Below are 27352 nucleotides of genomic sequence, written 5' to 3'. Positions count from 1 at the left end.
AAACAACTTGCCCTCACTTCATGAATATGACCCTTGCATTAGTTCCTTCACATATAATTTGATTTAATCTGTTGGTCTGATGTGGGTTTGACAGATTTGCCTATAATGGACATTTGTAACATTTTCTCAGATCCTGAATGGTTGTCAACAAACCTTGGAGTGATGATTTGTCTTGAATGTTGTGGCATTCACAGAGAACTTGGTGTTCATATCTCTCGCACACAGAGTGTTGTAATTGATGCACTGGGAACGTCACAACTCTTGGTTTGTATAAGAAATAGATCCTTTAATTGAAAGCCACATAATGGCTAAAATGGTTTGTCCAGCTTTATGAAGTCCTTGAATTTATAGCCTTTTTTCATTATGTTCTGCATTTCACCTAGTTTTATTACATATTTTCTTGGTAATATTTGGGCATTCTACTGGTATTGTTGCCTGTCATGATATTTTATAAAGTGTTTTTTCCATTTCTTATTTCAACATATTACCATATTGCCACCCTATTTCCTCAAGGTGTAACAAGGACTAAAGTTATTATGGGAGTATAATTTTGTTACAGCTGGCAAGAGTTGTTGGAAATTCTTCTTTTAATGACATTATGGAAGCTACACTTGACCACAGAAATAAGCCTAACCCTACCAGCCCCATGTAAGTGCTTATTGTCATTCCCTACAACTTTTAGAAAATTAGAAACCACAAAATAAGCAGTAATGGTTTGAGTCACTTTTTAAAAATTCCTTTCACCAGTTTTATTTTTGTAATTACTTTGTTAAGATATTATCAACAATTTGTATTTTATTAATGTATTGTGCTGCTTGTATGCTATCAGGGAGGAGCGCCGAGATTTCATTCGAGCCAAGTATGAACAGCACAAGTATGCAATTTTAACTTGTACGGATAAGGAGGACCTTAAGCAAGATTTGAAGCAAGCAGTCCTGTCTAAAGACTTATTAGCTCTTCTTCAAGTCTATGCAGAAGGGCTTGACCTGGGTACCAGTCTTCCTGATACAGTGAGACCATAATGTTACTATATGCTATATTTGGACAGATTGAAATCATTGAATAAGCACTAAAGCCAGCATTTCATTTTTTTAATTTTTTTTGTTTGTTTGTTTGTTTGTTTGTTTGTTGTACCTTACATTTACTCACCTGAACCTAAGTTGATTTAGCAGACCAGTATACGTAGAATGTGTTCATCACTTATGATTTTTTGTTTTAACTTTAATTTCTTTGCTGGCACCTGCCCTGATGATTTCTCTGAACTGCTTTTCCCTTACCTCCCAGCTAGACAACTCCGCTCCTCGTCTGATGATGTTACTCTCAGCTCTTGTTCTTGTTATTTGGTTCCTCTTTGTGTTTTCTGTATTTGATTTTATTCTTCGTTTAGTACGGTTGTTGATTCTTTTATAGTTTATATGTTACTTGTTTTCCTGTCCATGTTTTGTTCTTGTTCTTAAGCACTAAGAGCATGCTCCTTAGGATTATGAGTATGAGCTTTACGAATTTTGCATTTATTAGTAGTATTATTATTTTGTCAGATATCCTGCAGTTCATTTGTGATTTTTTTTTTCAGTCATTACAATAAAATCAATGGGGTAAATTTCAAAATCCTAAATGATTTTATCTTAGGTATTATATTTAGGCTTTGGCAAATGCTTGGTGTAGTGGAGTTGTAGGCTGCTTTGCCACTATAATGCTTACCACTATGACAAAAGCAATTGTTGGGAGTAAGACCTTATGGAAAAAACAAGCATATGAAGGCATCAGTTTGTGCTTAACCACTTTCTGTTTATTTCACTTTGAAATTTTGATGGTGCATGCTTTAATACATCATTTAGTAAATTATGAACAGTTATGCTTGCCCCCACACCCACCATAGGACTGGTTATCAGGGAGAACAATTGGATAGATGCAGCAGCTGACAAGGTTTACTATTGGTCTGGAGTAAGCCTAGTTCAAGAGCTAGTTTTCCTCTGTCACCTTGGACTTAAGGATGGTCTTAGACATGTTGTGTCAAGTCACATGGCTGAACCAGACCAGCTTACACCACTTCATTGTTGCAAGAGAAGATTCCAGGTTGCCCGCTAGGGGACCTTATGAAGTCATTGGTTTTGCATTCCATGTAGAAGAATCCAACCACGTCTTCAGGCCTTGTTCTCAGGTGCCCATATTTTCTGTATCAGCAAACAGCATCCATGTCTCCCATCTGTACAACAGGATTGGAACTTAAAGGGAATTTAACAGTTTGTACTTGATAGTAAACCTGATGGTATTGCTGTGCCATATCTTGTCCAGCCTAGCCATTGCTGCTGCCACTGTTGCAGTCTTGATGTAGATGTCTGCCATTGAGCTTTCATATTCAAAAGTGGTGGCTCTCCAAGTACTTCAAGCTGTAGATCTCAAGCTGTACACTGTTCAAATTGATCTCTGATTTCCTGTTGTCATTAACAATAACTTAGTCTTGTCAGTGCTGGTCTTCATTCCAAATGCATTCTCTGTCAGTTTGCTGATGAGATCTTGTATTTCACTTTTGGTATGAATAGAAATGAATGAATAAGTGAATAGAAATATCATTTTTGAATCACAGTAAAGATCAGTTTTGCAAGCATATTTTTCCTTTCCTAGGAGGGTGCTGAGACAGCCCTTCATCTTGCCATATTAGAGGATGATGGTACCTCTCTTCCCCTTGTGGATTTTCTTATCCAGAACAGTTCAATGTGAGTCAGTTACTAGCAGGTTTTTTTTTTATTTTTTAGCTGAGCAGGCTTTGAATCTGATCATGACTGAAAAATGTTATTTTAAGATGTTTAATGTTTAAGACAGTGTTATGGTGAGCTTGGTCAATTCATTGTAACTTTGCTGCAGGGATTTACATATGAACTAAAAAATAAAATATTATGAAAACAGCAAAATTGTCAATAAAGCATAAAAAAGCTAGGGTTTTTTCCTTTACATCAGTTGAAAGTAACTCTAGAGAATTGATTTGTTTTCTGAATGCAACATTTCCTTCTGTTACACAAATAAAGTAGCTTCTTTTATTCATGACTGAAAAAAGGACTAAGAGCTTGGTATTAAAGTTATCCACACAAAGAAATTTAATTTTTGACCTATAATAGCTACAATTTCAATGAAAGAGTGGGAAAGAAGTTCTGAACTCCAAAATGATCTGTTGATGCTTTTTGTAATACAGTTAGAGGCCAAATACGATTTTTGCTAGAAATTCTAATGAAGATGTTTGAATATGACATGTGCTTAGTTTTAGAGATTGCCAACTTTTTTCAAAGCAAAAAACAAAAATATTAATAAGACAGTGTTTGCAGCTCTGAATGCATCTGTCATAAAAGATTTGCTCAAAATTGACTACTTTCCTGAATAGAGGGAGCTTAGACAAAAAGACCCAAGATGGAGATACAGCGCTTCACCTTTGTGCCCATTACAACAAGACAGAATGCATGAAGCTTCTGCTGAGAACAAGACCTGATCTTGCAAACATTCAGAACAAATGTGGAAAGACTCCTCTTGAGATTGCCATGGAATGCAATCACCAGTTGTGTGCAGAGCTTGTGAGTAGAAACAAAGATAATCATGTGAGGGGTGGTCTTGGATGCAGTTCAGGGGAAAAAATTTTGTGTACGGGTATCTTTTTATGTGATCAAAAGATGTCACTAAATGGAAAAGTTTAAGCTATGATATAACAAAAATGGACTTCTGTTGTGTTGAAATTTCTTTTATAATATAAATCTCTTTTCATTTTCCATCATAAAATCTATCACGAAAGCTGAGGTTTTTTTGGGCTATAATTTTTACTTAATCCTTTGGCTGTAATAATAATAATAAACTTGATTTGTATAGTGTTTACACATACTTATCTGCACATACTTTTTATTTTGCTCGATATTAATGAATTATTATTGAAGAACAGATGAAGATTGTAATAGTACAAGAAGTCTTTTTTTCTTAGATCAAAAGTCATTATTGTTTGGTGTTGCATATTAATTATGTTTGCATTTTCTTTTCTTCTTTGAGTGTGACAGACAACATGACTATAGGAGTTTTACTACCATTTACATAGTTGGCTGTATCATTCCCTCCTTGCCTAGCAATGGATGCTAGGTAAGAGGAAGGACTTTGCTAACTTAGCCTGTGAGTTGCCCTGAGAACTGCTGGTCCTTTTATAAGGCCCTACCACCAGCTGACTGCCAGTTTTTCTTCTACAGCTGTTTGTGCAGCTGGATGCATTGCTGTCACATTTGATGTGTAGTTTCAGTACAGTTTCTGTCTACGCTCAGGTTTTTGGTTTTACAAAGATTTTGTTGTTGAGTTTGAGAGCGAGAAGTGCTTACACTTAAAGATGAGTTTGCATTAGGGTGTAGCAGTGGTCGTGACCTGGGATATATGGGGGAAAGAGAGGAAATGGTTGAGAAAGTAAATGAGTTTGAGTCGATATGTAAGGCGGGTTGCTGTTCAGTGGTACAGTGGATTACCTCTTGGGAGAAAACTGGTAGGGCCAAAGGGTGCTCAGGGGAAGTAATTGGCAAGGTTAGCATTGCCATTTCTCTGCTAGTTTAAGGTGACCAGACGTCCCGCATTTGGCTGGACAGTCCGCTTTTGACCTCGAATATCGAATGTGTCCCGGTTGTCTTTAAAAATCACTTTTTTCGGCGTTTTTTGACGTGAAATCATCGGCACGTGTCCGCTTTCGCCCCGAAACGTCTGTCACCTTACTAGTTGCTACTCCTATGTCATCTGATAAGGCTCAAAGAAAGACAAATTTACTTAAAAATTTCATTTCTTTTTGTGTCTTCATAGTAGTGACATAATACATGTCACCTCTCTTATATGATTTCCTTTTGATCAAAATGTAAAGGTCATGTGAACTTTAGGAGCATACTGTGTTCTAAAGACTCTATTAGTACTAATTAATTCCTCATCTCAAAATTGCTAAAATAAAAGTGTGTCTTACAAATGAAGTAAAGAAAATGTAAGCTGTCAAATCTACAAGCATAGGCATCATTGTTGTGGTGTTGCTAAATGCAGACAACATCAGCTTTAATTACTTCCGCAACTAATGTGTATATTTTGTCCATTGCTGAGAAGACAATATTTGTAGTAAACTACCCAATACTCAGTCACATATGATTGACACTATTGCAAAACCTAAAGGGTATTAGGTACTTGTGATGGACAGACTCTTTAGTTAAAGCCTTACCTACACTCTTGACTACTCCATCACTCACACCAACATATACCTGTGAGTGACACACTTTCACTGTATTACTAATGAGCGACTTGAGCCCCTCAGTGCACACTCCCAATAAATGAACACAATGCAATTTGGTGAAAACAAATAAAAAAGGAGAATGTCAAGAGTTTACACAAATCATTAACATAAACAATATAAGAAATGTAAATATGAATGTAAGTTTCCTGTCTTGGCTAGTTATTGAGGGTATCCCATTAATCCTATCTTCCAACCACTAATCCAGGTATCTAGTGAGTCATAAGAACCCAATCATTAACTATGCACACATCATACTCCACACTCATTTATGTATACATCCGCATGCTATGCACGCCACTTAGCCTTGTCTTTTCCACGTGGAATAGAATGGTCTTAGATGGTGTGGCACACAATTGTTCTTTGTTGTTTTGAACAATTGTCCTTGCTACAAGGAGGGCCCTCCAGTTGTGATGCAGAAGAGATAGTGGTCTACTGACCATTGATCTTCCTTGTCTGGAACCTTGCACCACAACACAAAAAGTGATAACACAATACTTGGGTGGGGTAATGAGATGAATTACAGTAGCTTCAAGGCCCTAATCTTAAATTTATAAATGAACAGTGCAAAATGAGGAGGTTTTTTACATCTTGGTGTTTGCAGCAGATTGTTGGAAGATGTCATTAGCTGACTTTTTTACCTTTGGCCTTTCCTTAAGATTCACCTGGTTCTCAGCACAATGCATCTCCAGCTGTGGGATATGGGATTGTACCAGGATTTCTTGGACCTCTGGGTCAACATTTTCAACATTGGGCTGTCTTATTCCCATGTTCCTTTGTGTCCAGTACAGAGTTTCTTATACATTTCTGAACTTTTTATGTGTTTACAATAATGGCTTCCAAGCTATAACAGACTGTGTCCTTTCTCACAAACTGTTACTACATGTAGCTGTATAATGGAGGGTGAAAAGTGAAAACTGATTAAGAATAAGAATGTGTAATTATAATGCGCAGCATCACAACCAAGATAGATCACACTCTCTGTGCAGACCAGTAATGATAAGTGAAAGATAATAGGCAGAAATTACTGCAAGGGAGTTAAGAATAGTAATTCAGAGATACTACTTTGTGAATAAATATGTTATTAAATCTTATGTGGCTAATAGCATCAGCAGCTGGAAGCTCGGGGCACAATATAGTTCTCTTTTCTCACACTTGGACATGCTTTTGTGCTGTGTGCTGATCACATCTACAAAATGCAAACTTTACAAATTGATTGAATATAGGATGCTGAAATTTACAGAGTTTATTTTGCAACTATTGATATTTGTAAAAAAGGTGCAAGTAAAAAGGTATGGTCTTTAACATGCATGTTATGGAACATGCGTTTATCTAGTCTGGTATACCAATTGGATTCAGATGGGACCAGATGCTTTGCATACTTAAGGTGGAATGTACTTGTCATGTCAAATGTTTATTCAGGTGGACTGTGCTTGTCATATGTCATGTCTTGTTTATTAACGCAGTGTGCTCCACATGCATATGTAGTTTTCTTTTTTAAAGCTCTAGAGGTAAGTAGATTATTAAGTGTTTGAAGTGGTTCGTGTTTTGTTTGTTTACACTTATGAATCATTTATTAAGAAGCAGTGTTAAAAAATGAGATTTTAGGCGTTAAAAGAAAGAGAATAGATTATAGGGACAGTCAGTATGTATATCTTAGTAACTACCTTACATGGGGAATCAGCCTTCTAATGAACCAAATTGTCTCTTGAAAAACAGCTTAGGAGTGCAATGGCAGGAAAGAAGGATTTATTTGTCCACGTCAACATAGACTGGGATCTTGTGTCTGTAAGTATCTTTTAGATACCAATGTTTTATTGTGACATAAAATACTCTTATTTTTATGCATATTACATGTTCATTATTTTTCCAGTATGTAGATTTTTGAAGCACAGTCCTGGTTGTTTCTTTTTTTTTGATTGTGTCCAACAAAAACTTCGATTCTGTGAAATCTTGATGTTTTGTTGTAAGCTTATAATTTTCTTTTCTCATTTTTCACAGGAGGAAAGAATATATGACTACAATGATCTCAGTGATGATGAGCTTGAAGTGAGTTTTCTAGTATTTGGGTGTCTGCTCACCTATGTTTATGATTTTTTTTATAAAGAGGCTATTCTAGGCTGTACCCTTGTGGGAAGAGTCAGCATGATTATGTTCCTGCAAAAAAAAAAATACCATAACCAACATGCATTTGAACATGCGATGCAACACTTCAAAAGTAACTTTTTACACTGGTTCGAAAACCGACCATCTAAAATCAGTGCCAATGATTGGATAGTTTTCAAACTTATCAAGTGTTATCCACATAACCAGCTTCAAATTTCATGTTACACTAACAGCATGTATATTATACATAGGAAAGATATAAAATCTGTCAGGATCACTTCAAGACTATGTAAGCAATTACAAATAGGATAGTGAAGAACATTTCAATGATAAGATTCAGCCTCTGAATCAGTTGGGACAGATGTAAAGTGTGTAAACATTAGCTAACAACAGCAGTGAGACAGACAAGAAAATTAATAGGTTTACAAATTTAGAATGCTCAGATCAGATTAGTGATGAAGAAAGATAAGTTATCAATGAAAGACAAAAATATAAATGCTATTAATCTTTAGTTCTTGTTGATAAATATGGTATTTTGGACTGTATTCTGTGGTATATGATATATATATCAGAAAAAGAAGTGAAAATGTCTTCCCTGTTTAAAGAAACCCCTTTTGGTTGAGAGGATTAAACCCTTTATTCTGAAATACTAAAATAATCTTTGAAATAATAAGACAGTAGTTTGTTTTTATGTCGATTTAGTAAAATTAACAAATCACCATTTTTATGATTTTTGAAAAAATTGTGGTGAAAAAAGTAAAAATCTGTATTGTACATGTTTTTGTACATTTTTAATGATGCCTAATATTCTTATATGTATTTAATTAAATGTGTTTCTTGAAGCAGAACAATAAATGCTGAGTAAAAATTTGGTTTAGGGTGTTTAGGATTAGAGTAAAAATTTGATAAATATTACATAACTTAAATATTTTGTTTAGTATGCTCATATTTGTTTGTATATGTGGTTGGGCTTGTGAGCTAAAGAAAAATTTCTGTCTTGGACTTCCTCGGACAGAAAGTAAAGTTTGATTTGATTTTAAAATGCTTTTCAGGGCACACCTGATAAAGCAAGGTCAAGATCACGACCCTCAAGCCTCATTGTCATACCCCCTACAGAATCTCCTGCGCATGTTCAGAAAACAGGTAGTAGAGAAGGAGAGCGCTTAGATGACAATGTGCGATTGCCTCCACAACCTCCTCCCATCACCAGCAAACCAAAAAGTGAGTGTTTTAATATCTATTATGTAAGACTAACTGTTTTGCTAATCTTCATAAACATCCATGCATGTACACACACTGATACATATGCATATCCATTAGTGTCTCCATTCATGCTCACTGTTTCATATGCCATGGTCCACCACATAATCTGAATGGCTCTTGGACTGCATGTCATGTGTGCTAATTGTCATTAGTTTCATAACAACTTTTGTTATCTTTGAAGCTCATGTACAAGTCATTGGTGCAGATGTTTTTGAGTCTATAAAAAATCTGTATGTGTAAATTATGTTCAGCTGGAAATAACTGGCCCTAATTTTGTACAGATCTAAGGGGCTGTGTGCATGTGTCTATGGTCTCACTTATGATGGATATTGTGTGTACCAAATGCCATAGTGACACTTGTTATTTTGTTACCTTGCTGTATGAAGTGTTCAACCACTCCTCTGCTCTTTGTTGTAGAGCACATATCCGTAGGTAGTAAATTCCGACACAGTAGTAACAAGCTGAACAAAACAGGTGAGTTTTTCCCCTTTGCACCTTGATTACTGTTCCCTTCTGCCCATTTGCATCCATGATAACAAATACCCATTCTGCAGAGAGTGACCAGCACAATTCTGAAAGTAAATATACTCAGCACTAAAGGTTCTACATTCGTAGAGCAGTCTGTTGTCAGGATATGTGAGGAATGTACCTTTGCTGTACATGTCAGAACAGGAATGCCTTTTTAGTAGCTAGAATCACTTCCAGTCTTTTCATTCTTATTTTGCATTTACCCTTGCCTACTGTGTTGCCTAGAAGCTTTTCCTTGGTTAATCGTTCTTACTTTCTTATGAGAAACAAGTCTTTGACATAATTAATGGTGTACCACATCTGTTTTGGATATGATTTGCATGTCAGACCTTGAATCCTGTCCCTGTTTGTGGATGTCTGTATCTGAATTCTGATATAAGGTCAGAAGACAAAGATAACTTATTTTTCGTTTTCCCAACCTTTCCACTACTATTCCTACAATCTAATGTCAGGGTACTTGAGTTGTTGGGAAACTGAATCATTTGTGCTGCACTCTGACACTTCGTACCAGCACCTACACCATTCTTGCTTTGTCTGCTGTTGTTGATTCTAGAGAAAGTTTCAAAGATGCATTGCTGGTGTGTAGTATGCTGTGCATAACATTTTGACATTCACTATTGTGAACTCTGCAATCTTTTGTGTACCTTTTTTTTTTTCTTTCTAATATTATTGGAACATGTCCATTAGTAAACATTTCCTTAGCTTTCCTTTGTGCCATCAAAGTTCAGCATGATGTAGATGTGTATTGCATGATGATAGGTCATTTGTATATCTCAGGCATACTGTTTTCTCTGTCATTTTCCTGAGTATGATGTCATACTTGAATGCAGGTTATGTTTTGCATGTTATTCCTTTTACTCAAATGCTTAATGCAACGTTTTTTTCTGTCATGTTACTGTCATTAATCTATAACTGATTAAAATATACTGTATGGTTTTGATTTCGTCTGTTTCATTGGCATTGGAAGTAAGTCACAGTTTTTTGTAAACACTGTTTGTCTTTTACATTATATATTCTAACAGTGCTGCAATGTAATGTGAGGAATCAGTGTCAGATTATTGTTCCCTTTTTCAAACAGCTGTATCATGTACGATGCGATTTAACAGCGTAAGTCCATCTCTATGCGCTATGTAATATATAATGCTTACCCATCATTTTATTTTCACTTGTGCAACATTCTTATAAACAGGCAGTTTGGGGAATTTATATTAAAGAAACGTTACTGAAGTTGAAATGCTAAAGCTATTAATGGAAATACTTAACTGTGAGTAGTAATGTTCATCAGCTTGATAACTGCACATGCACATAATAGTGAAAGTTACCCATGAAAATTGTATTTGTGCGCGTGTGTGTGTGCATGCAGACAATTATGCAGTGCCCATCCTGTGTTGCTGTGGAATATATGATCATTTGAAATAATTATTTTCCAAATTAAAAAAAATTTTTAGATACCAACAATTTTTTAATTTGTTTTCAAAATTGTATATTGTTTTTCTCCTTTAAATATCAAATTTGAGCTACTCTGTCATCTGTGACATTGGTTTACAAGAGGATTCTAAGGATTGTCTATGAAAAGTAGCAATCTGGCTTGAACACAATTTATGAGTACAGTATTTTTGTCTGTGAGCAATTTTTAGGAAATGATTATACACCACCTTGCACGTACACACCAAATTGCCAAGTAGCCATTAAAAGGTTAGCATATGGTATAATGGGAAATACTCCAGTTCATCTGTGTTTTCTGATCCTTACAATACATGCTTGATCTTTTAAGTCTGTGTAATGAAGAACAGGATAGGTATTTGGCTGAAAATGCAAAAGTTAAAGCATTCATCATGTCTTTCTTAGCATGGTAAGGAACTAGGGAACTCATGATCAATTTGTTGTTCATGAGTTGATCTCTGCTTGAAGCAGAACATTTCAAAAGTGATTTTTAAAATTTTTTTCCCACAGTATGAAAAATCACCACCACAACATCCTAACTTTCCTCAAAACAAAATCTTTGCTTGCAAGACTGATGTTAGCTATTTTAATTTCACAAAGTAGGAAAGGCATTATTTTTGTAAGCCGGCAAGTAAAGAGTCCTTTCTTAAGTGATGGTAATGTCTTATGTTTACATTGCCATTTCTTATTAGCACTTTTCTTTTTTTTTTTTTTCTTTAAAAAATTCAAGATAACTTCTTAACTGGTAAGTGACACTTTAGGCCTTCTGTAAAAGTGTTCTACGTTTTCATTGACTTTTTTGTTACAGAATGCTGATGCACTCAGTATGCTTCTTGTATGTGTTCAGTCCTACAATCTTTAATGTACTGAACAGACCTAAACTATTTGTTGTGCTCGTGTAGCTTGACTTATTGAAGACGTTAGGTTGTGCTTTGTGATTGTTAAGGATTGTCTTCAAATTGGTAACTTTTTTTGATTAGAATAATAAAGACATGCTTAGGATCATATTCTTTCTTTTAGTGTACACAGATAAGTATCTACCTATGTTTCTTTTAGTGCACACAGATAATTATCTATCTGCATTTCTTTTCAAAAAGCTTATTTTTTAATATTCTAAATCATTATCTGGCAGCTTACAGGTAGCCAAAACATCCTTAAACACAAAAAAGATTAAGCACATTTGTTTTGACATATTTCTTTTATTACTGTGAAAAGAATTTATCAGTTTTACAGGATTTTTTAATCTATTCTGTCACTAAATATTGTGTTTGTGTGAATTTCGGAAGATTCAGGTGTAGAATGTTTAAGTAAGAAACCTGTGCAGGATAGCCCAATACAGGTAGTCCTCGGGTTACGATTATCTCGAGTTACGTTGTTTCGTGGTTATGACGCTTTATACGAAGCTCATTCCGACTTATGAGGTTTAGCGTCATAAGTCGAACTGTACATCCGTGCACCTCATTCCATGTGCGAGGGAAGTCATAGAGTGACTTATGTTTATTGATAATTATGTAGGGTACTGTGTTAGGATAGGTGCTTGGATAGGCTAAGTGTTAGCAGTACAGTGTACTGTACTGTTATTATGGTACAGTACTGTATGAACGTATGATCTGACTTACGTCGAAATTTGGTTTACGACGCCGCGTAAGAACGGATCAACGTCGTAAGTCGAGGACTACCTGTATATACTTTTGACAAAAAAAGCACCAAAATTTAGATTAGCATTTTCAAAACTTCCTACATTTGCATTGGTATTTAGGATGTATAATAAATTTTTATGATTTGCATGATATTTGTTACTGCTGCAGAACTTTGAATCGGCTTCATGATAATTGAAACTAAAGTTATTTTTATAATGTAATATTTAGAAAGTATACTAGCTCTTTTTTTTTTTTATACAAAATTGATTTAATACATTGTATAATCAGAAGGAAGATCATCACCATCCAAATGCTATGCACCAACAAATGCAGCAGATGAAGAGGAAAAAGAAGACCTACATTTTCTTGCAGTCTCTGCTTGACTGCACACCAAGAAGAGATCTGAAGATCATTATGGGAGACCTAAATGCCGAAATGGGAGAGGATAACACCAACAGGGAACTCATCATGGGAAGACATGGCTTCAGCAGCTGCAATGAAAACAGGGAGCTCTTCACAGACTTCTGTGCTTTCAATGATCAGGTCATAGGTGGCACTGTGTTCCCACACAAAAATATACACAAGACAACTTGGACTTCCCCTGATGGCTAGATGGAAAACTAGAATGACCATATAATAGTTGCTTGAAAGTTGAGAAAGAGTCTCCAAGATGTCCAAGTGAGAAGAGGTGCAGATGTTGCTTCATACCACCAGCTTCTAGTAGCAGTCTTTAAGATTAAGCTGGTCCTTCATTAATCCAGCAGGCAGACCACACTACAAGTTTAATACTCAGTACCTCAAGAACAAGGAAACAAGGGAAATTTATAACTAAAATCAAGAATAAGTATGAAGTGCTTTCAGGACTGACAGAAGAATCAGTGGAAGAACATTTGGAAGACAACCTGTACAGATGTTCTAGGGAAGAGGGAAAGAAAACACAAGGAATGGATGACGCCAGAGAGCTGGGCAAAAATTGAATGCAGAAGGGGATTAAAACAGAAGCTCAGCTAGTGTCAAGATCAACAAGAGAAGGAAGATCTCAGAGCTGAATATTGGGAAGCCAACCGCTAAGTGAAGAGGTCTGTCAGGGAGGACAAGAGACACTTCACCCGTGAACTGACACAGGAAGCAGAATAGCAGCTATACAAGGAAACATGAAGCGACTACATAAAACAACACAATTTGTCAAGCAGGAGCATTAACCCAAACAAGCCGGTGAAAGACAAGGATGGCAAGACCATAACAAACAATGCAAGACAAAGAGACCGCTTGATAGAACACTTTGAAGAGATCCTGAATTGACCTCGTCCACCATCTTTACCTAACATACCAACAACTGAACAACTTCATGTCAACACCAGCCCTCCCACTAAGACAAAAATCATCAAAAAGCATGAAAAGTGGCAAAGCAGCAGGCCCAGATGGCATACCCCTAGAAGCACTAAAGCAGACCCAGAAACAAAAGCAAAAATTTTACAGCCCCTCCAACACAAGATCTGGGAACAATAGCTAGTACCAACAGACTGGAAGCTAGGCCACCTGGTCAAGTTACTAAAGAAAGGAGACCTCTCCCAGTGGAACAATTGGTGGGGATCATGCTGCTGTCCATCACCAGCTAAGTCCTGACAGGGGTTATACCAGAGAGATTGAAGAAGGCACTAGACAAGAGACTTAAACTAGAACAAGCAGGGTTTCGCTAGGATAGGTCATGCACTAACTACATTGCCATCCTCCATATCATCATTGAGCAATCTATTGACTGGCAATCCTCCCTTTATATAACTTATGTGGACCTTGAGAAGGCTTTTGACAGTGTAAACAGGAACATCATCTGGAGGCTGATGATCCACTATGGTATTCCGCCTAAGCTCATAAACATTATCCAGGGGTTGTATAAAGTTATCCTGCCGAGTTATTCACAATGGCAAACTCACTAAACCTTTTGTAATGAAGACTTACAATGGGTTGCTTACTATCACCGCAATCTCTCTGATGGTCTTAGCCTAGATTAGATTAACAGCAAGCTCCAGACCTTTACCAACTGATTCCTACGCCATATTCTGGGAATAAGATGGTGTGAAAAGATCTCCAACAGCAGCCTGTGGAAAAGAACCTACTAGAATGCCACTAGCCAAGACATTAAAAAGCGCAAATGGGGCTGGATATTCACACCTTCACAAACCAGCTAACATCATTGCAAGACAGGCACTTGGCTGGAACCCTCAGGGGAAGAGGAGAGACCGAATGAGACTTAGAAAAGAACAGTAGAGTGAGACAAAGGACATTGGAACCACATAGGCCCAACTGAGGAGGGCTGCCCAAAACTAGGTCCGCTGGGGAGACATTGAAGGAGTAACAAAGAATAAACTAAACTCTTGCACAGACACAGAGGGACAAAGGTTGCATGATGGCTATATTTAATTTAAATTTATTTTTATTTCAAAGTGCCCTTGTTCAACTAGAAGCACATGCTGTTACAGAGAATAGACATGAAAAAAGAGAGCAACTTCGTTTGGATGCAAGATATTCATTAGTATGGTATATGTATAGCTTTTATCCTCAGTCTAAGTATGCTTGGTACATGGACAGTGTGAAGTCTTCTCTTTTTTGTCTTCATTCTTGATTTTTTATTTTTCTGTCATCTCATTCTCTGTGTAAATCAGCTGAAGTAAGTAATTTTATTCTTACTAAATTTATATTTTAATGAATGTTTTAATAATTTATCTCTTTTGTGAATCACTGAATTGTGTGCTGTTTGTGTAATTTTATTGTCCTCTTAAATACTTTATACAGCCACCTTGTTCTATTGTGAATTTCTCACAGAGCTTGCCCAACTAATTCTTCAGTAACTCAGTAGGGTATTATTTTAAATAAATTTTCTTAATTTAACTTTAGTTTAAAAAAAAAATTATTTTTTGTCTTAAACTTGAGAGCAATAAACTTTAAAAAAAATTTGTATTTGTAAGTGATAATATGTTTATTGTAGCATATGAAAGTTTTGCATTTTGTGTGGTCCTACTATTGTCCTGCTTATATTCTTTAGTACAAAATATATATATGTTTATTGCTTGTTGTTTAGCAGATTTTGCTTTCACTTTTTCAAATAGGTCACTTTGAGCAGGGATAATTAAAGTGTGAAAACACTTATCATATTCCTTATAATTTTTAGATTTCCCTAAGTAAAGAAAAATTTAATTTTGTCTCTTTAATATTTTAGTTATAGTTAAGTGGCTAAAATCCAGTTTTGTTGTAAAAATCTTTTAGTTGACTTTTTTTCCCCCTTATTGTTGAAAAAATAAGTACATATCTATAAAAATGGAGTAACATAAACATTTCATGTGAGTGAACTTTTGGAATTCACATTCAGGAAAGAATGCCTAGCATCAGTTTCAGGACCAACCAATTTACAAACTTATGCACCATCAAGGAGACCAAGTTCAAATCACAAAACAACATACCCACAAAGTTATCATTGATTTTTGTTTTGTTTTTTGTTATTTTGCAAAAGCAAGATGACATTTTCAGACTTAGTATAAATCTCAGCATCCTTTCTTTACAAGAATGAGCCTGTATGTTTAACTGAACAGATGGCATTCACAGGTGACAGAGTATTCCAGTTTGCATGTGTTCTGTGTTTTCAGCATTGTACAGTATTTGTTTTCTGCTTTCAAAGTCAGCTTACAGGTGACAGGGCAGGTGAACGGTTTTGTGTGAAAAAATAGAGCTTGCGGAAAAATGAAGAATCAATAAGTTAAAAAAAAAATTAAAGATATATTTTGCGAGATAGTCAACAATAGCAGTGACGCTGCACTTCTTTCACACTTTGGTACATGGTCATTATTCATTGATCTATTTACTATCACACTTTATGCTTTGATTATTCATCTTTTTAAGATTCTTTTAGCCATTTGTATTCATACTCATCCATAAGAGTATAAATATTCTGTAGGATTCATTAATTAGATATACTAGGAAAGTTTTGGCATGAATTAAGTTTTAAATGTAACTTTTGTGTAAAGGGACATGTGCATGTTTGCTAAGGTGAAGCTTTTGGCATGTGATGTTCATTTTTAAAACAAATTAAAAAATTTTTTGGCATGATTAAGCATTTATAAATTTTGTCTTTTCAGTTCCAGGATTCAATGCCCCAACAAATACATCTTGGGTGGGCCAAAATGGTAGAAATAGTCCTGTCCAGACAGGCAGCCTAAGTACTGTAGTACCGACAACTGCTGGCACTACAGTTGGTAGTGGACTACTTAACCTTACAGCAGGAGTCAAATGTCAGGAATCAGGTGCACCACCTTTACCTGCAAAACCCACCCTTCCACCTTTACCTCCACGAGGGAAAAAACCTCCCCCTCCACCACCGCCACCTCCTCCTCCTACAACTGTGCTTGCAGGTGGTCAGGGGCATGTCAGGAATAAATCTGAACCAGATGCTTCACATCTTATGCACAAGAGGACAGGATCTGAACCCCCACCACGCCCTAGCCTAACAGAGTTCCGAAACACCATAAGCATCATGCCTACAGGTAGACCATATCATGCATTTGTAAAGAAGTTTATAGTGTTTTTCATGTTCTTATTTCACGGCTATTTGTAATGACTGTTAAAGATAATGCATTTCAGTTACCAAATTCTTATCATACTCTGCTTCCTTAGATGCTTATTTTGTCAATGATATAAACTTGTGAACTAATGAGACACTATCTGCATTTGTCACTACCCCTATCCCATTCTAGGCAGTTTCAATATGGAAAAGAAATTTAAAGAAGTTTCTTTTTATAAGCATAAGGTGATTCTATTGTTTTCTTATAACTTTAAATTCATATGAATTGAGCTTAAATGAACAGATCCAAAAGTATCCTGGCAAAAAAAAAAAAATGAAAAAAATCTTCTGCCTATCAGTAAACACTGGTTAAAATATTAATAAATGTAAATGATTTGTACATTGTTGTAGATTTCTCTAAACATTTACAATGAAATATATTTTGCAGGTTTCTACAGGTTTTACTATTTACATTTAAGATTTGGTTTCATTTAACGCTAAGAACACAGCTGAATACTGACATTAAACCCTATTAATCTAACAAAAAGTGGCTTAGGAATTATCTGTTGATTGATTAGAAAATAATAATGATAATAAATGCATGATTTGCATAATGTATACTGATAAGGAGCATGCTTTTAGCACTTGAGACAAGTAGGAGACATGGGCAAAGGAATGGAAGGATGAGCAACAGTACTGGTGACTAATAAAAGACAAATATAGAAAATGCAAAGAGGAATCAGGTAACAAGAACTAAGAGTGTTGTGGTTCAGCAGAGGAAGACAAGAAGGGAAGCATAAAGGGAAATGAGGTGAAAAAAGAGCATTCTGTGGACTGTTGTTAGGAGTAATTTTCAAGGAAGAGATATGTTTTCAGTGCACATTTAAACAATTCAGTGGTGGTGTAGATGGCGGATAAGGAAGGGAGTTCCATTGTTTTGCTGCACTATGACTAAAAATTCTGTGACTTTATGTTGTTTTTTTGGTGACAGGAATAGTGAGGATACAGTCATCAGACGAAGAGCGTAGTTGTCTGGCTGGGATGTAGGGGAAGAGAAGTTCAGAGAAATAGTATCCAGGGAGACACTTATTCATTCACAGATTTGTTTTGGGCATAAACAATTCTTTGAAAATATCATAGGTTAGGTTGGTAGGGGTGCCGTTCGAGCATAAAGTTGTTGCCATTTTACTGCTGAAAAATTCCCCTTGCTCAACTAACAAATGGATACCTGATTTAGGGAAAATAAAAGGCAGCAGAAAGAGAGGATTGAAGTCAACCTTCACATGCTATATAGAACCAGGACACAACTTACAGTTCATTGCCCTTATAACTACTACGCCCCCCTGTTGGATCACCGCCTTGCCGCGGTCGGGGGGCTTGCGTGTCTCGATGACCCTAAGAGCTATGCCGACAGGAGCATCAGCTCCTAGCAGGGTCACCCAAGTCGGACAGGTCGAAGGGTAGAGACCAGACAAAGAGTGGTCCATGAGTGCTGAAGTCGGAGGTGGTGGGCCGCAAGGCGCACCCTGAAATAACCACACCACCACGCAACACAGCCTATGCCACTTGGAGAAAGTAATGACAGAAATGGTCAATTTCATATCAAGAGCTGGTCTCCAAGTGTGAAAGAGGCGAACGACAAAAAAAAAAAAAACTACTACGCTATGGAGCAATGATTTGATTTTTCTCTACCTGACAATTGAAATATGTTGACCATAATAAGCACCTGTTTGATTGATATATTGAATGTTATGTGAATGTTTATAGCATTTGATGTTTTACTGGTGTTTTGCATTGCCTCCTTTTTCTCAAACTAATTTTCCTTTTGCAGGCTCATTGGTTGGAATTGCAGACCAAGGGTAAGTCTTCTTATACCTAACATGTAATTTGTCCAGTACTTATTGACATCATATTGACATACAAATTCCATTTGAAAACAGATCCTCCTGGATCATCAGATGAGCAGCAGCAAAGGTTGTAGACCTGACAGTCCTGGGGAAGCATTTAATAAGAGTCATACCTAATTGGAAGAAGGGGAAATCACCAAGTGTAGCCATTGTCTCAGTTGAGCTACTCAAACAGTATGGAAAAAACAACTGGGAACTAAAAAAATAGGTCAAGGATTGGACACAATCATTAGTTGTGCTATTTCCCAAGAAAATAACCCTAGACAGAACCACAGAACCATCAGCTTAATGAACCAGCCAAGCAAAGTGATAAAAGTGTTTAAAGTAATCCTTGACTTCAGGGTCGCTTCTGAGGAAATGCTTGCAAAAGGGCATGCTGGGTTTAGAATAAACAAAAATTCTGCTGAACATATCTTAAACAACCATATCTTGATAAGAAAAAACACAACATTAGTGACATTTCCTAAACTTCATTGATCTTTAAGAGTTAAGCATAGTCTGACATGCAGAGCTGTGACTACATTGAATTTCAAGCCATAAAGCACTGTGCAGGAAGTCAAAATAGTGCAGCGTACATCATTAACTTCACAGAACAGTGGGTATTATATCTTGTTCATCCCACCCACCATCTTGGAGAGCATCCAAAAAGCTTCCTATGGCCAACACACTTTATTCATCATTGGTGAATCATATATGTTTTTTTCCAAAGAATGGATTGAAGACCAGTGCTGCAGCATAGAAGAAGGAATGACATTAGATAGCAGCAAACAAGAGCATGTCACCTATACCACATGTGCAACTTGGTATTACAGCAGACAGCAACAGTGAACTTCAGGACAAAAGACAGAGCAGATGCATACGGGATTGAAACTAGCATTGGTCCTTATTAACATCACTGGTGACCGCAGAGGAGAGGTCAAGTTGAACAGCTAGAAGAAGGCAGCAGTTTCAGTTGCCTGAGACCAACCTTTTCCGAAGGTGACAGCTCTATACATCAGGATTACAGCAGTGATGGCAGCAATAATCAGGCTGAGCAGGATGTGCTAGAGCAACAATATCAGATTTGCTGCCAACTACTAATTGCAATGTTACTTATCATCCCCATCCTGCTGTATGGATGTGAGACATGCTGACACATGAGAAAGAATGCAAGTATTTGAGATGCAAGTACCTGAGGAAACAACCTGGATTTGCTTCCTGGAAACGAAGACTCCTATCTACAGAAAATGGTCATCTCAATAGAGGTCTCACAAGTACGGCTGCTGGCAACAATATTTTAGGGCTGTTATAGTTGCCTTGCAACCAGTTCAGTCCCTAACTGATTCTTCAAAAGATGGTGAAACATCACAGTGAATTTTTGTGCACTACTACAGTCAGCACTATATTTTGTTAACATGTCAGCAACCTTAAACTTCATTTCATATTTAACTCAGGCTAGTCTTTAATATAAAGTCATAGTTGATATACATGAATTTTCATTTTGTTGAGACAGGAAAGGAACAGGAAGACCCTCCCTTGGCCGATCTACTTCTACACAAGGTAATATATATATACTTTATGGAAACCAGAAATGGGCAGAGGATAAAGTTTAAGTTATTCAAAATGTTAGGTTGAGTTAGGATTAGTGTAGGGATTAAGACTTTGAAAGTGCCATGTGATGGATCAGGATAAACAAGAGAGGTCTGCTAATTGTTTAGTGTTTGGCCATTTTTCAGCATTAAAAAAAATAAAAGAGTTGTGCTTTGTAGAATTTTGTGGGACAGAAGTGGTGATATGTGCAAACCAGAAACTATGCAAAGTGCTGCTTTGTAGCCAAAATAATTTGTGATTTTATAAGAACACATTTTTGAAACTAGGGATGCTGGAATCTGGGAACTGTCCCTAGTTTGTGTGCTTCATGGGTGTGTCCCATACAGGAAATATGTGTCTCAGTGTGCTTGCGCATGCACGTGCACACATGCTTGCGTTTGTGCCTTCTTCTATGACATTAATATTGCATCAGCAGAATTCTTATGTGGCAGAAATATGTAATTTCTTTTACTTTTAAACTTTTGTTTTTTTGTGTGTGTATATATATATACACACCCATAAGCTTTCTTTTTATTTGTTTGGCAGAGGAGAGACCAAGATCAGACTCACAGCCAGAAATTTCACATAGAGATCCTGTACCTTTACCAGCTTTGCGGGCTCGGGTGAGCATTTAGTACAGAATGACACTTTTCAGACTTGTTTATTGTTTCTGAGTCTCGTAGAAGTACAGTTACCATAAGAGTATCAGTGCAGTCATAGGCAGTGAAAGAATGGTAATGGCTGAAATAAAGATTACGTCCTATCTTTTCAGAAAAAGTTTGCACTCAGCACTGCAAATATTTCCCAAACATTGAGAAGGCAGATAGATTGATTTAAAAATATTTAAGGACTTTGCCTGTAAAAAAAGAAAGCAAATTGTTGTCTACAGTCAAATTTAATAGATATGAATAATAAACATTGACCTAATTACTTTTAGTACCTTCCTGTATATTAGTATTACCTGACTAGTCATGTTTAATATTTATTTCCTGCAACTTAATCACAGTGATCTTATGCTCATAACTGATTACATGTTTTCGCTGAAGATGGTATGGAATTAAGTATTGTACATTGTTAAAGCTATCTTGTCAGTTTGAATTGATTTTTATTGTCCAGCTTAAGCGAGGTCAGCATCGTCGATGTAGGGCATTGTATGACTGTGATGCCGACAATGATGATGAACTGACCTTCAGAGAAGGGGAGGTCATCGTTATCTTGGAGGAGGTGGAAGAGGAGTGGTGGGTGTGTATCAGAGAGTATAATCCATTGATGTGTGATGTAATGATATACACATCATTCTTGAGTTATGTCATCATAACTCTCTGTGAAGTGTGTACTTATCTACTTGTTTGCTTTAGCAACTTGTTTTTTTCTTTCAGTTAAAAATTCTTTGTTTATTCTGTCCTATTATACCTTACTTAATCTTTTACAAATGTTTCTACAGCTAGAAAATCTAATATGAATTTTTTATTGGCAATTTGGGTGCTTAATTGTTTCTCTTTAATTATAATTTGGAGTTACTAATAATAGAGAAAAAAATATCTGTATTTGTTTAATGCTTAGTTTCTTGTTGATAGATGTTTTATTTTGGACTGTATTGTGTTGTGTATCAAATATAAATAGATATCAGAAAAAGCTGTGAAAATGTGTTTGTTTCAGTGGGCCCCTTGTTTTGTTTTCAGGGCTCCTTTTTTCAATTTCAGAAATTCTAGAATTCTGGAGTTTAGTTAAAGCTATGACTATGCCTTTTTGGAGAGGCAAGCAGAACAATAAAAACATCTTATTTCTGGTTTTCAGGAAGGTGAGATAGAAAATAACCCGAAGAGACGTGGGCTTTTTCCAACAAGTTTTGTGGAAATGATGTCAGACTGACGATTACAGCATGCTGTGAGCGGTCACAAGGGTAATACTTATACTTGCTGGACAAAGTGTGCCAAGTTCACTGTCTCACAAATAACAGTTCTACATGTTGGACATTGTGTTGGAAGTACAACTTTATTTTCTAGTCGGAGTTTACCAGACTACAAAGCTCAAGTACACAACAATCAGTCAAAATGCTCATTTTCTCAGAAAGAGTGCTTGTGAAATATGTTGCTTTCAAATGCCTGTTGAGATTCTGCAATGTATAAACAAGAACGCCAAATGTCTAAGTTTATATAAGCAGGGTGGGGTTGATTCTATTTTGTTTTTTTGGAGTGAGATATTTGGAATGAAAAATGAAATGTGAAATGTTTGATTGCTATAATGTTTGAATTAAATTCCTAGTCTGAACTAAACGTGGATCAGAGACAGACCAAAACTCAGTAATCTTTCTTTAGGGAGTGGCTTGCAATTAAAACTGTTAAATTATATATTGTTTATGTTTTCCTTTTGAAAACATTGTTAACTAAAGTAGTGGCTTTATGACTCCATAAATGAATTGGTTCATTTCGCAAACATAGATTTCAGAAAGATTAAACATTCTTTAAAAAGTACCGTCCATGAACTCTTTTTCTGCTTCTTTTCTCTCTTGAGTCTCATTGCTGAAATTTTGGAAAAGAAGAGCTCCATATTTCACCATTGTGTCATATTAAACATCCAAAACAAATTCAAGCTTGTTGAGCAATAAAACATAGTACTTAGCAATCTGTATAACTGTGTTCAGAGGTCAGGCTGGTTCATTTTGGTCAATTTTAAGCCTGATTGTATGTCCATTTCTGAAGCACCATGTAATTTGGCTAGCATGAATGTCCGCTTATTGCTCTTGCTTTTTATACCAGTGTGTCAGATAAGCAAGATACAAGTAAACTTGGCCATGTCATTCCTCTCTGTCTGCCCATTTGTGCTTCTATTCAGTAAAAGTTGCCCGTGCTCTGCTTTAATTTCTTTGAAGGTAATTGTCCTGCCTATTACTCTGAACTTTTCTTTCTCTATGACCCATACAATACCCTTCCCACTTCATCTGATCACTGCCCCCTATCACTTCTGTCTCCAAAATAATAATGTATGGCTACTGGATTTTCCGCTGTGGTGCAGCAGAACAGTGGAACTTGTTTCCCATTGATATTTGGTACTTACCAACTATTGAGTCTTGTAAATGTGCATTAAGAAACATCTTTTCCATGGGCACTACTACTAAACACAATCCACTTCTTACCTATCCCCCCATCTCTCCACCCTTTTTTATCTCTTGATTAGTCTGTCCTATTAATATCCCTTTGTTGATTACCTCATAACTGTCTGTTTCTTTACTGTATTTTGTACTTCGTCCTCATCATTTCCCTTCTTTCTGTTCCATCGTACTACATATTAATCTAGTTTTTGTGTCAGGCACATGCACCTGAGTGTGATTCTGCTCTGTTTTATATTTATTATCATTATTAAATACTATATCCAGGTTGCTGAGAAGGAGAAATTTGCACAATGTATGTAATATTATTACATCCCATTTAATTTTCATTCACAACTTGGGTTACAAAAAGCCAAGCTTTATAAAACTGTTAAAGGTCGAGTTGATTCTTGTAGAAATGTAAAAAATATATATATATATCCTTTTCCCTTTAATATAATCTGTTCTGATAAGTGAAAGTTTGAGAATTAGAATTTCCGTCTGAATGAGCCACAATTTGAGGTCCTCTGTTTGCAGTTTGCAATAGTCATGTACATGCTTCACCCCACACCCCAAAAAAGTAAATGACAGATGGTGAAGCTGTGAAGTCATATCTGTTTTCACCATAATAACCGAGTAAACGTTTCAATTATATTTGTCAGAAAATCCATTGACTATAGGCAGACTTATTATCAGGAAGGACAATTTGGCTTCCATATTTAGTAAACATTTTCTTGTAATGTTGAAACTGAATGAAATTGTGAATCCAGAGGCGTAATCATATAGCATGTTATAATTAAAATAAAATTAAAATTTAGAATGAGAGTGAGTAAATCAGTCATTTTGTAACTCTAGATGGAGATAGTATTGTGGAATTATGTTGTTTTGTAGACCACATGATTTCTTCCAAACACATCTCAGCTGCTAGAAATTCTTTGAAAGACCAAAAAATGAAAGTACTTTGATAAAAGCTTTGTCATTTTGTCAATTACACGAATCAGTATACCGCACTGTGCTGTGATCCAAGCCTGACTGTAAATAAGTGCTAAGGAAGCATTTTCTGTATTTCATTATACACTTTTCAGACTCCAAAAGTAGGTATGTCTGAAATGTTTGCTGTTAAAGATTGCCATGATTGCATGATGCTGATATATCCTTGTTGTTTTGATGGCAGACTTTCAGCTCCTAGTACTGTTGCTATTGCTTTCTTGACAAGGACAAGTAGTCATGCTAAAAGACTATTTTAGTACTTAGTCAATAGCTTGTAATAAAATTACAGTTCATATGTATAAATGCAAAAGTTATTTGGCATTATGCAAGCATAAATTATATAAAATTATACCTAGAGCATGTATTCCCATGCTCAGTGCACATGTACATTCACACACACTCTTTTTCTCTCTCGAACGAGGTTCAAAGGCAGTGGGTTAGATCACTCAGTTACTGATATAGTCTCTTCAAAAGTAGTATGCTGTGTGCCTGTGTAACATATTACATTGTGCAGTCTGTGCCTACAGGGCATGACTACTTGTTTTCTAATTATTCAAGCAGTTAGTTGAAACCTCCAAGACTGATATAGGTATGCTTAGACTGGTAGGGATAAACTGACATTTTTCGAAAAATAGAGGTATTGTTCAGGGAAAATGCCTTTACAACTGCATGTGCATAGAATGCAGGAATGATTCATTGTTATTTGTTGTGCATGTAAAATGAATGAATGATTTTTCTTTTGTGTGCATGTAGATAATAGATTAAAACTGAGCAGCTTGCCTATATAAACTTTTTAAAATATGTAAATGATCATTATATTACATTGCTGTGAGTTATGGTGCAGCATAATGTATTCCATGCCACATCCCACAGATCTAATTCATATGCATAATACAATGTTTGCTTCCTATTCTATGAATGTCCAATGACTCAGGACCCCATATTCTTGGACCTCTACACCCATCCAGCCTTTTTGCAAAATATGGTTTGTCTGCAAAGTATCTTTTTTTTGTTTTTTGACAGTTTATCTTGCTACATCAAGAAGAATGCAGCAGTAAAAAAAAAGAAAAAAATTAGAATTGGTAAACTAATCTAAATTGCTATGTATGGGTGAAGTAGTCTGCAGTAATCATATTGATGAGGTGTTATGTAATGCATTTATTGAAGTCTTTCTGGACTCGAGTCTCATTGTTTCTCTTTTTATTACCCATGTTTAAAACAGTATCACTCCAAACTCTCCATCCTCTGACTTGCTTATGGGAAGAGAATTTGTAATAACACATAATACATCTTTATTGTCTATTTCTCTCCATAGCAAATCAAAACAATTTTTAGGGGGAAGAGAGGGCTCCCATAAGTAATAAACTAAAAAAACATTCCAGTGGAAGAAAGTATCTATATATTCCTCTTTACTGTATACTGTCTTTTCCAGGTATTTTTCTTTCATCTTTGTACCTTAGTATGTAGTGGGTACCATATAAAGGGTATATATTGACTGCATCGTGTAAAACAGGTTTCTGATACTTTGTGTGAAATCTGTATGGTTGAGAAATTTTTACATAGAGCATGCACATTATATTTTGTATTTGGGAATTTGCATACAGTGATACCTCGGTTCTCGAACATAATTCGTTCCGGGAGGACGGTCCGAGAAACAAATTGTTCGAGAACGAAGCACGAAACCCATAGGAAATAATGGAAACTGGATTATTCGTTCCAAGCCCAGAATGCATTTTACTGGCCTAATTTGTATATAATATGTAGAAAACATGAGTCTCAACAGAAATAAGAATAAAAGTGTATTTATTAAACAACAAAAAAAATAATGAAATGTATGTACAGTACAGTAAATTGTGTTTCATTTACTGTACCTGTACCAAACTTTATGGCAGGAGGAATGAATGTGGAGGGGGAGGGGGGGGGCTGGTTTTGTTTTGAAGGGGAGTCCTCTTCAATAAAACAGAGGGTAACTACTCTTCGGGTGTTCTGTTCTCTGTATCTTTTGCTGAGGAAAATCAGAATCTTGCTCTGCAGTTGCTTGTCTGATTTCTTTACGGAAGAATTTGCGATTGTTTGCTGTTTTTTCTCCTTTGCAAAATTTTGCGGAAAGTGGACATAACATTGTCATTAAAAATGTTAACTGATTGGCTACACTTTATCAGGGTGATGTTGTTCAATTTGCGATTTCTGCCCATTTTGCACACATTTCGTGACTCTCTCCACAAAAACGTCACTCTCTCTCTTCTCTGCACTCACACTGATGACGCAAGCAAGGCGCGCTGGGCAGAATGAAGCCATTCGACTCAACTCGCTCATCTCGGACGTTCGATGTTCGAGTTTATTTGTTCGGATTCCAAGACAAAATTTTCTCGAATTTCCTGGTCGAATACCGATTTGGTCGAAAGTCAAGGCGTTCGAGAACCGAGGTATCACTGTATTTGAAAAGTCCAGTGCTTGCTTTGGTTTGCACTTGTTTATTGTCAACAATTATTTATAGTTTCATTTATTTCACATTTGACTGTTATTCTTGTGCAATTGTATACCAATGATGTACTTTCTATGTTTTCCCTGGCTTCCACTATACACACTTTTCAGCAGTGGAGTTATATGTACTCCATAATAAACAAAAGCTTGTAACAAGACTAACAGACTCCTGGCATTGTATAATCATCTTTTCTTCTTTATGTTTCATGGGATGGTCGTTTTGGGGAGGGAGTGTAGTCTTTATTAACTGTATAGGAACTAAACTAATTTAGAGGTTTTCTTAAGTTTTTTAAAAAGTATTATATTTCTTGATATTGAAAAATCATATTGTGATTTAATTTTCCAAAATTTTACTGAGACACCTTAATGCCTTCACTTGCAAATTTTTCTGCTTTTTAATAAAGAGATTAGGTGTAATGTTCCTCTCTTGTAGCTTTCTTCAATATTTATATTGTAGTAAATAGTTAATAAAAGGTGATGCTGGGTATCTAGTGGTTAGTTCTC

The 27352-nt window shown here is 36.0% G+C and overlaps 1 protein-coding gene across 3 annotated transcripts in view; it reads left to right on the top strand.

Moving 5' to 3' along the window:
- The window catches only part of LOC112560976 (arf-GAP with SH3 domain, ANK repeat and PH domain-containing protein 2-like), a 45581-nt gene extending 19616 nt beyond the window's left edge, over window positions 1-25965 (top strand). The window contains exons 15-30 of one of the 3 annotated variants that reach the window (XM_025233065.1): window positions 131-264; window positions 560-648; window positions 830-1010; window positions 2626-2717; window positions 3377-3563; window positions 6998-7066; window positions 7280-7327; window positions 8437-8605; window positions 9065-9121; window positions 11349-11363; window positions 16389-16793; window positions 18642-18669; window positions 20210-20256; window positions 20833-20909; window positions 21403-21528; window positions 22084-25965. In XM_025233065.1, the coding sequence (XP_025088850.1) occupies window positions 131-264; window positions 560-648; window positions 830-1010; window positions 2626-2717; window positions 3377-3563; window positions 6998-7066; window positions 7280-7327; window positions 8437-8605; window positions 9065-9121; window positions 11349-11363; window positions 16389-16793; window positions 18642-18669; window positions 20210-20256; window positions 20833-20909; window positions 21403-21528; window positions 22084-22158 (1799 nt within the window). In that variant the 3' untranslated portion in view covers window positions 22159-25965. The remainder of the gene's footprint in view (window positions 1-130; window positions 265-559; window positions 649-829; window positions 1011-2625; window positions 2718-3376; window positions 3564-6997; window positions 7067-7279; window positions 7328-8436; window positions 8606-9064; window positions 9122-11348; window positions 11364-16388; window positions 16794-18641; window positions 18670-20209; window positions 20257-20832; window positions 20910-21402; window positions 21529-22083) is intronic. The other 2 variants (XM_025233066.1, XM_025233067.1) reach the window with 2 other exon arrangements.
- Window positions 25966-27352: the final 1387 nt, after the last annotated feature.

The sequence above is a fragment of the Pomacea canaliculata genome, linkage group LG4 (genome assembly GCF_003073045.1).
Source record: "Pomacea canaliculata isolate SZHN2017 linkage group LG4, ASM307304v1, whole genome shotgun sequence".
Taxonomy (NCBI): Eukaryota; Metazoa; Mollusca; class Gastropoda; order Architaenioglossa; family Ampullariidae; genus Pomacea; species Pomacea canaliculata.
Note: the sequence above shows the minus strand (reverse complement) of the source record. Positions and strands in the feature narration are given on the sequence as shown.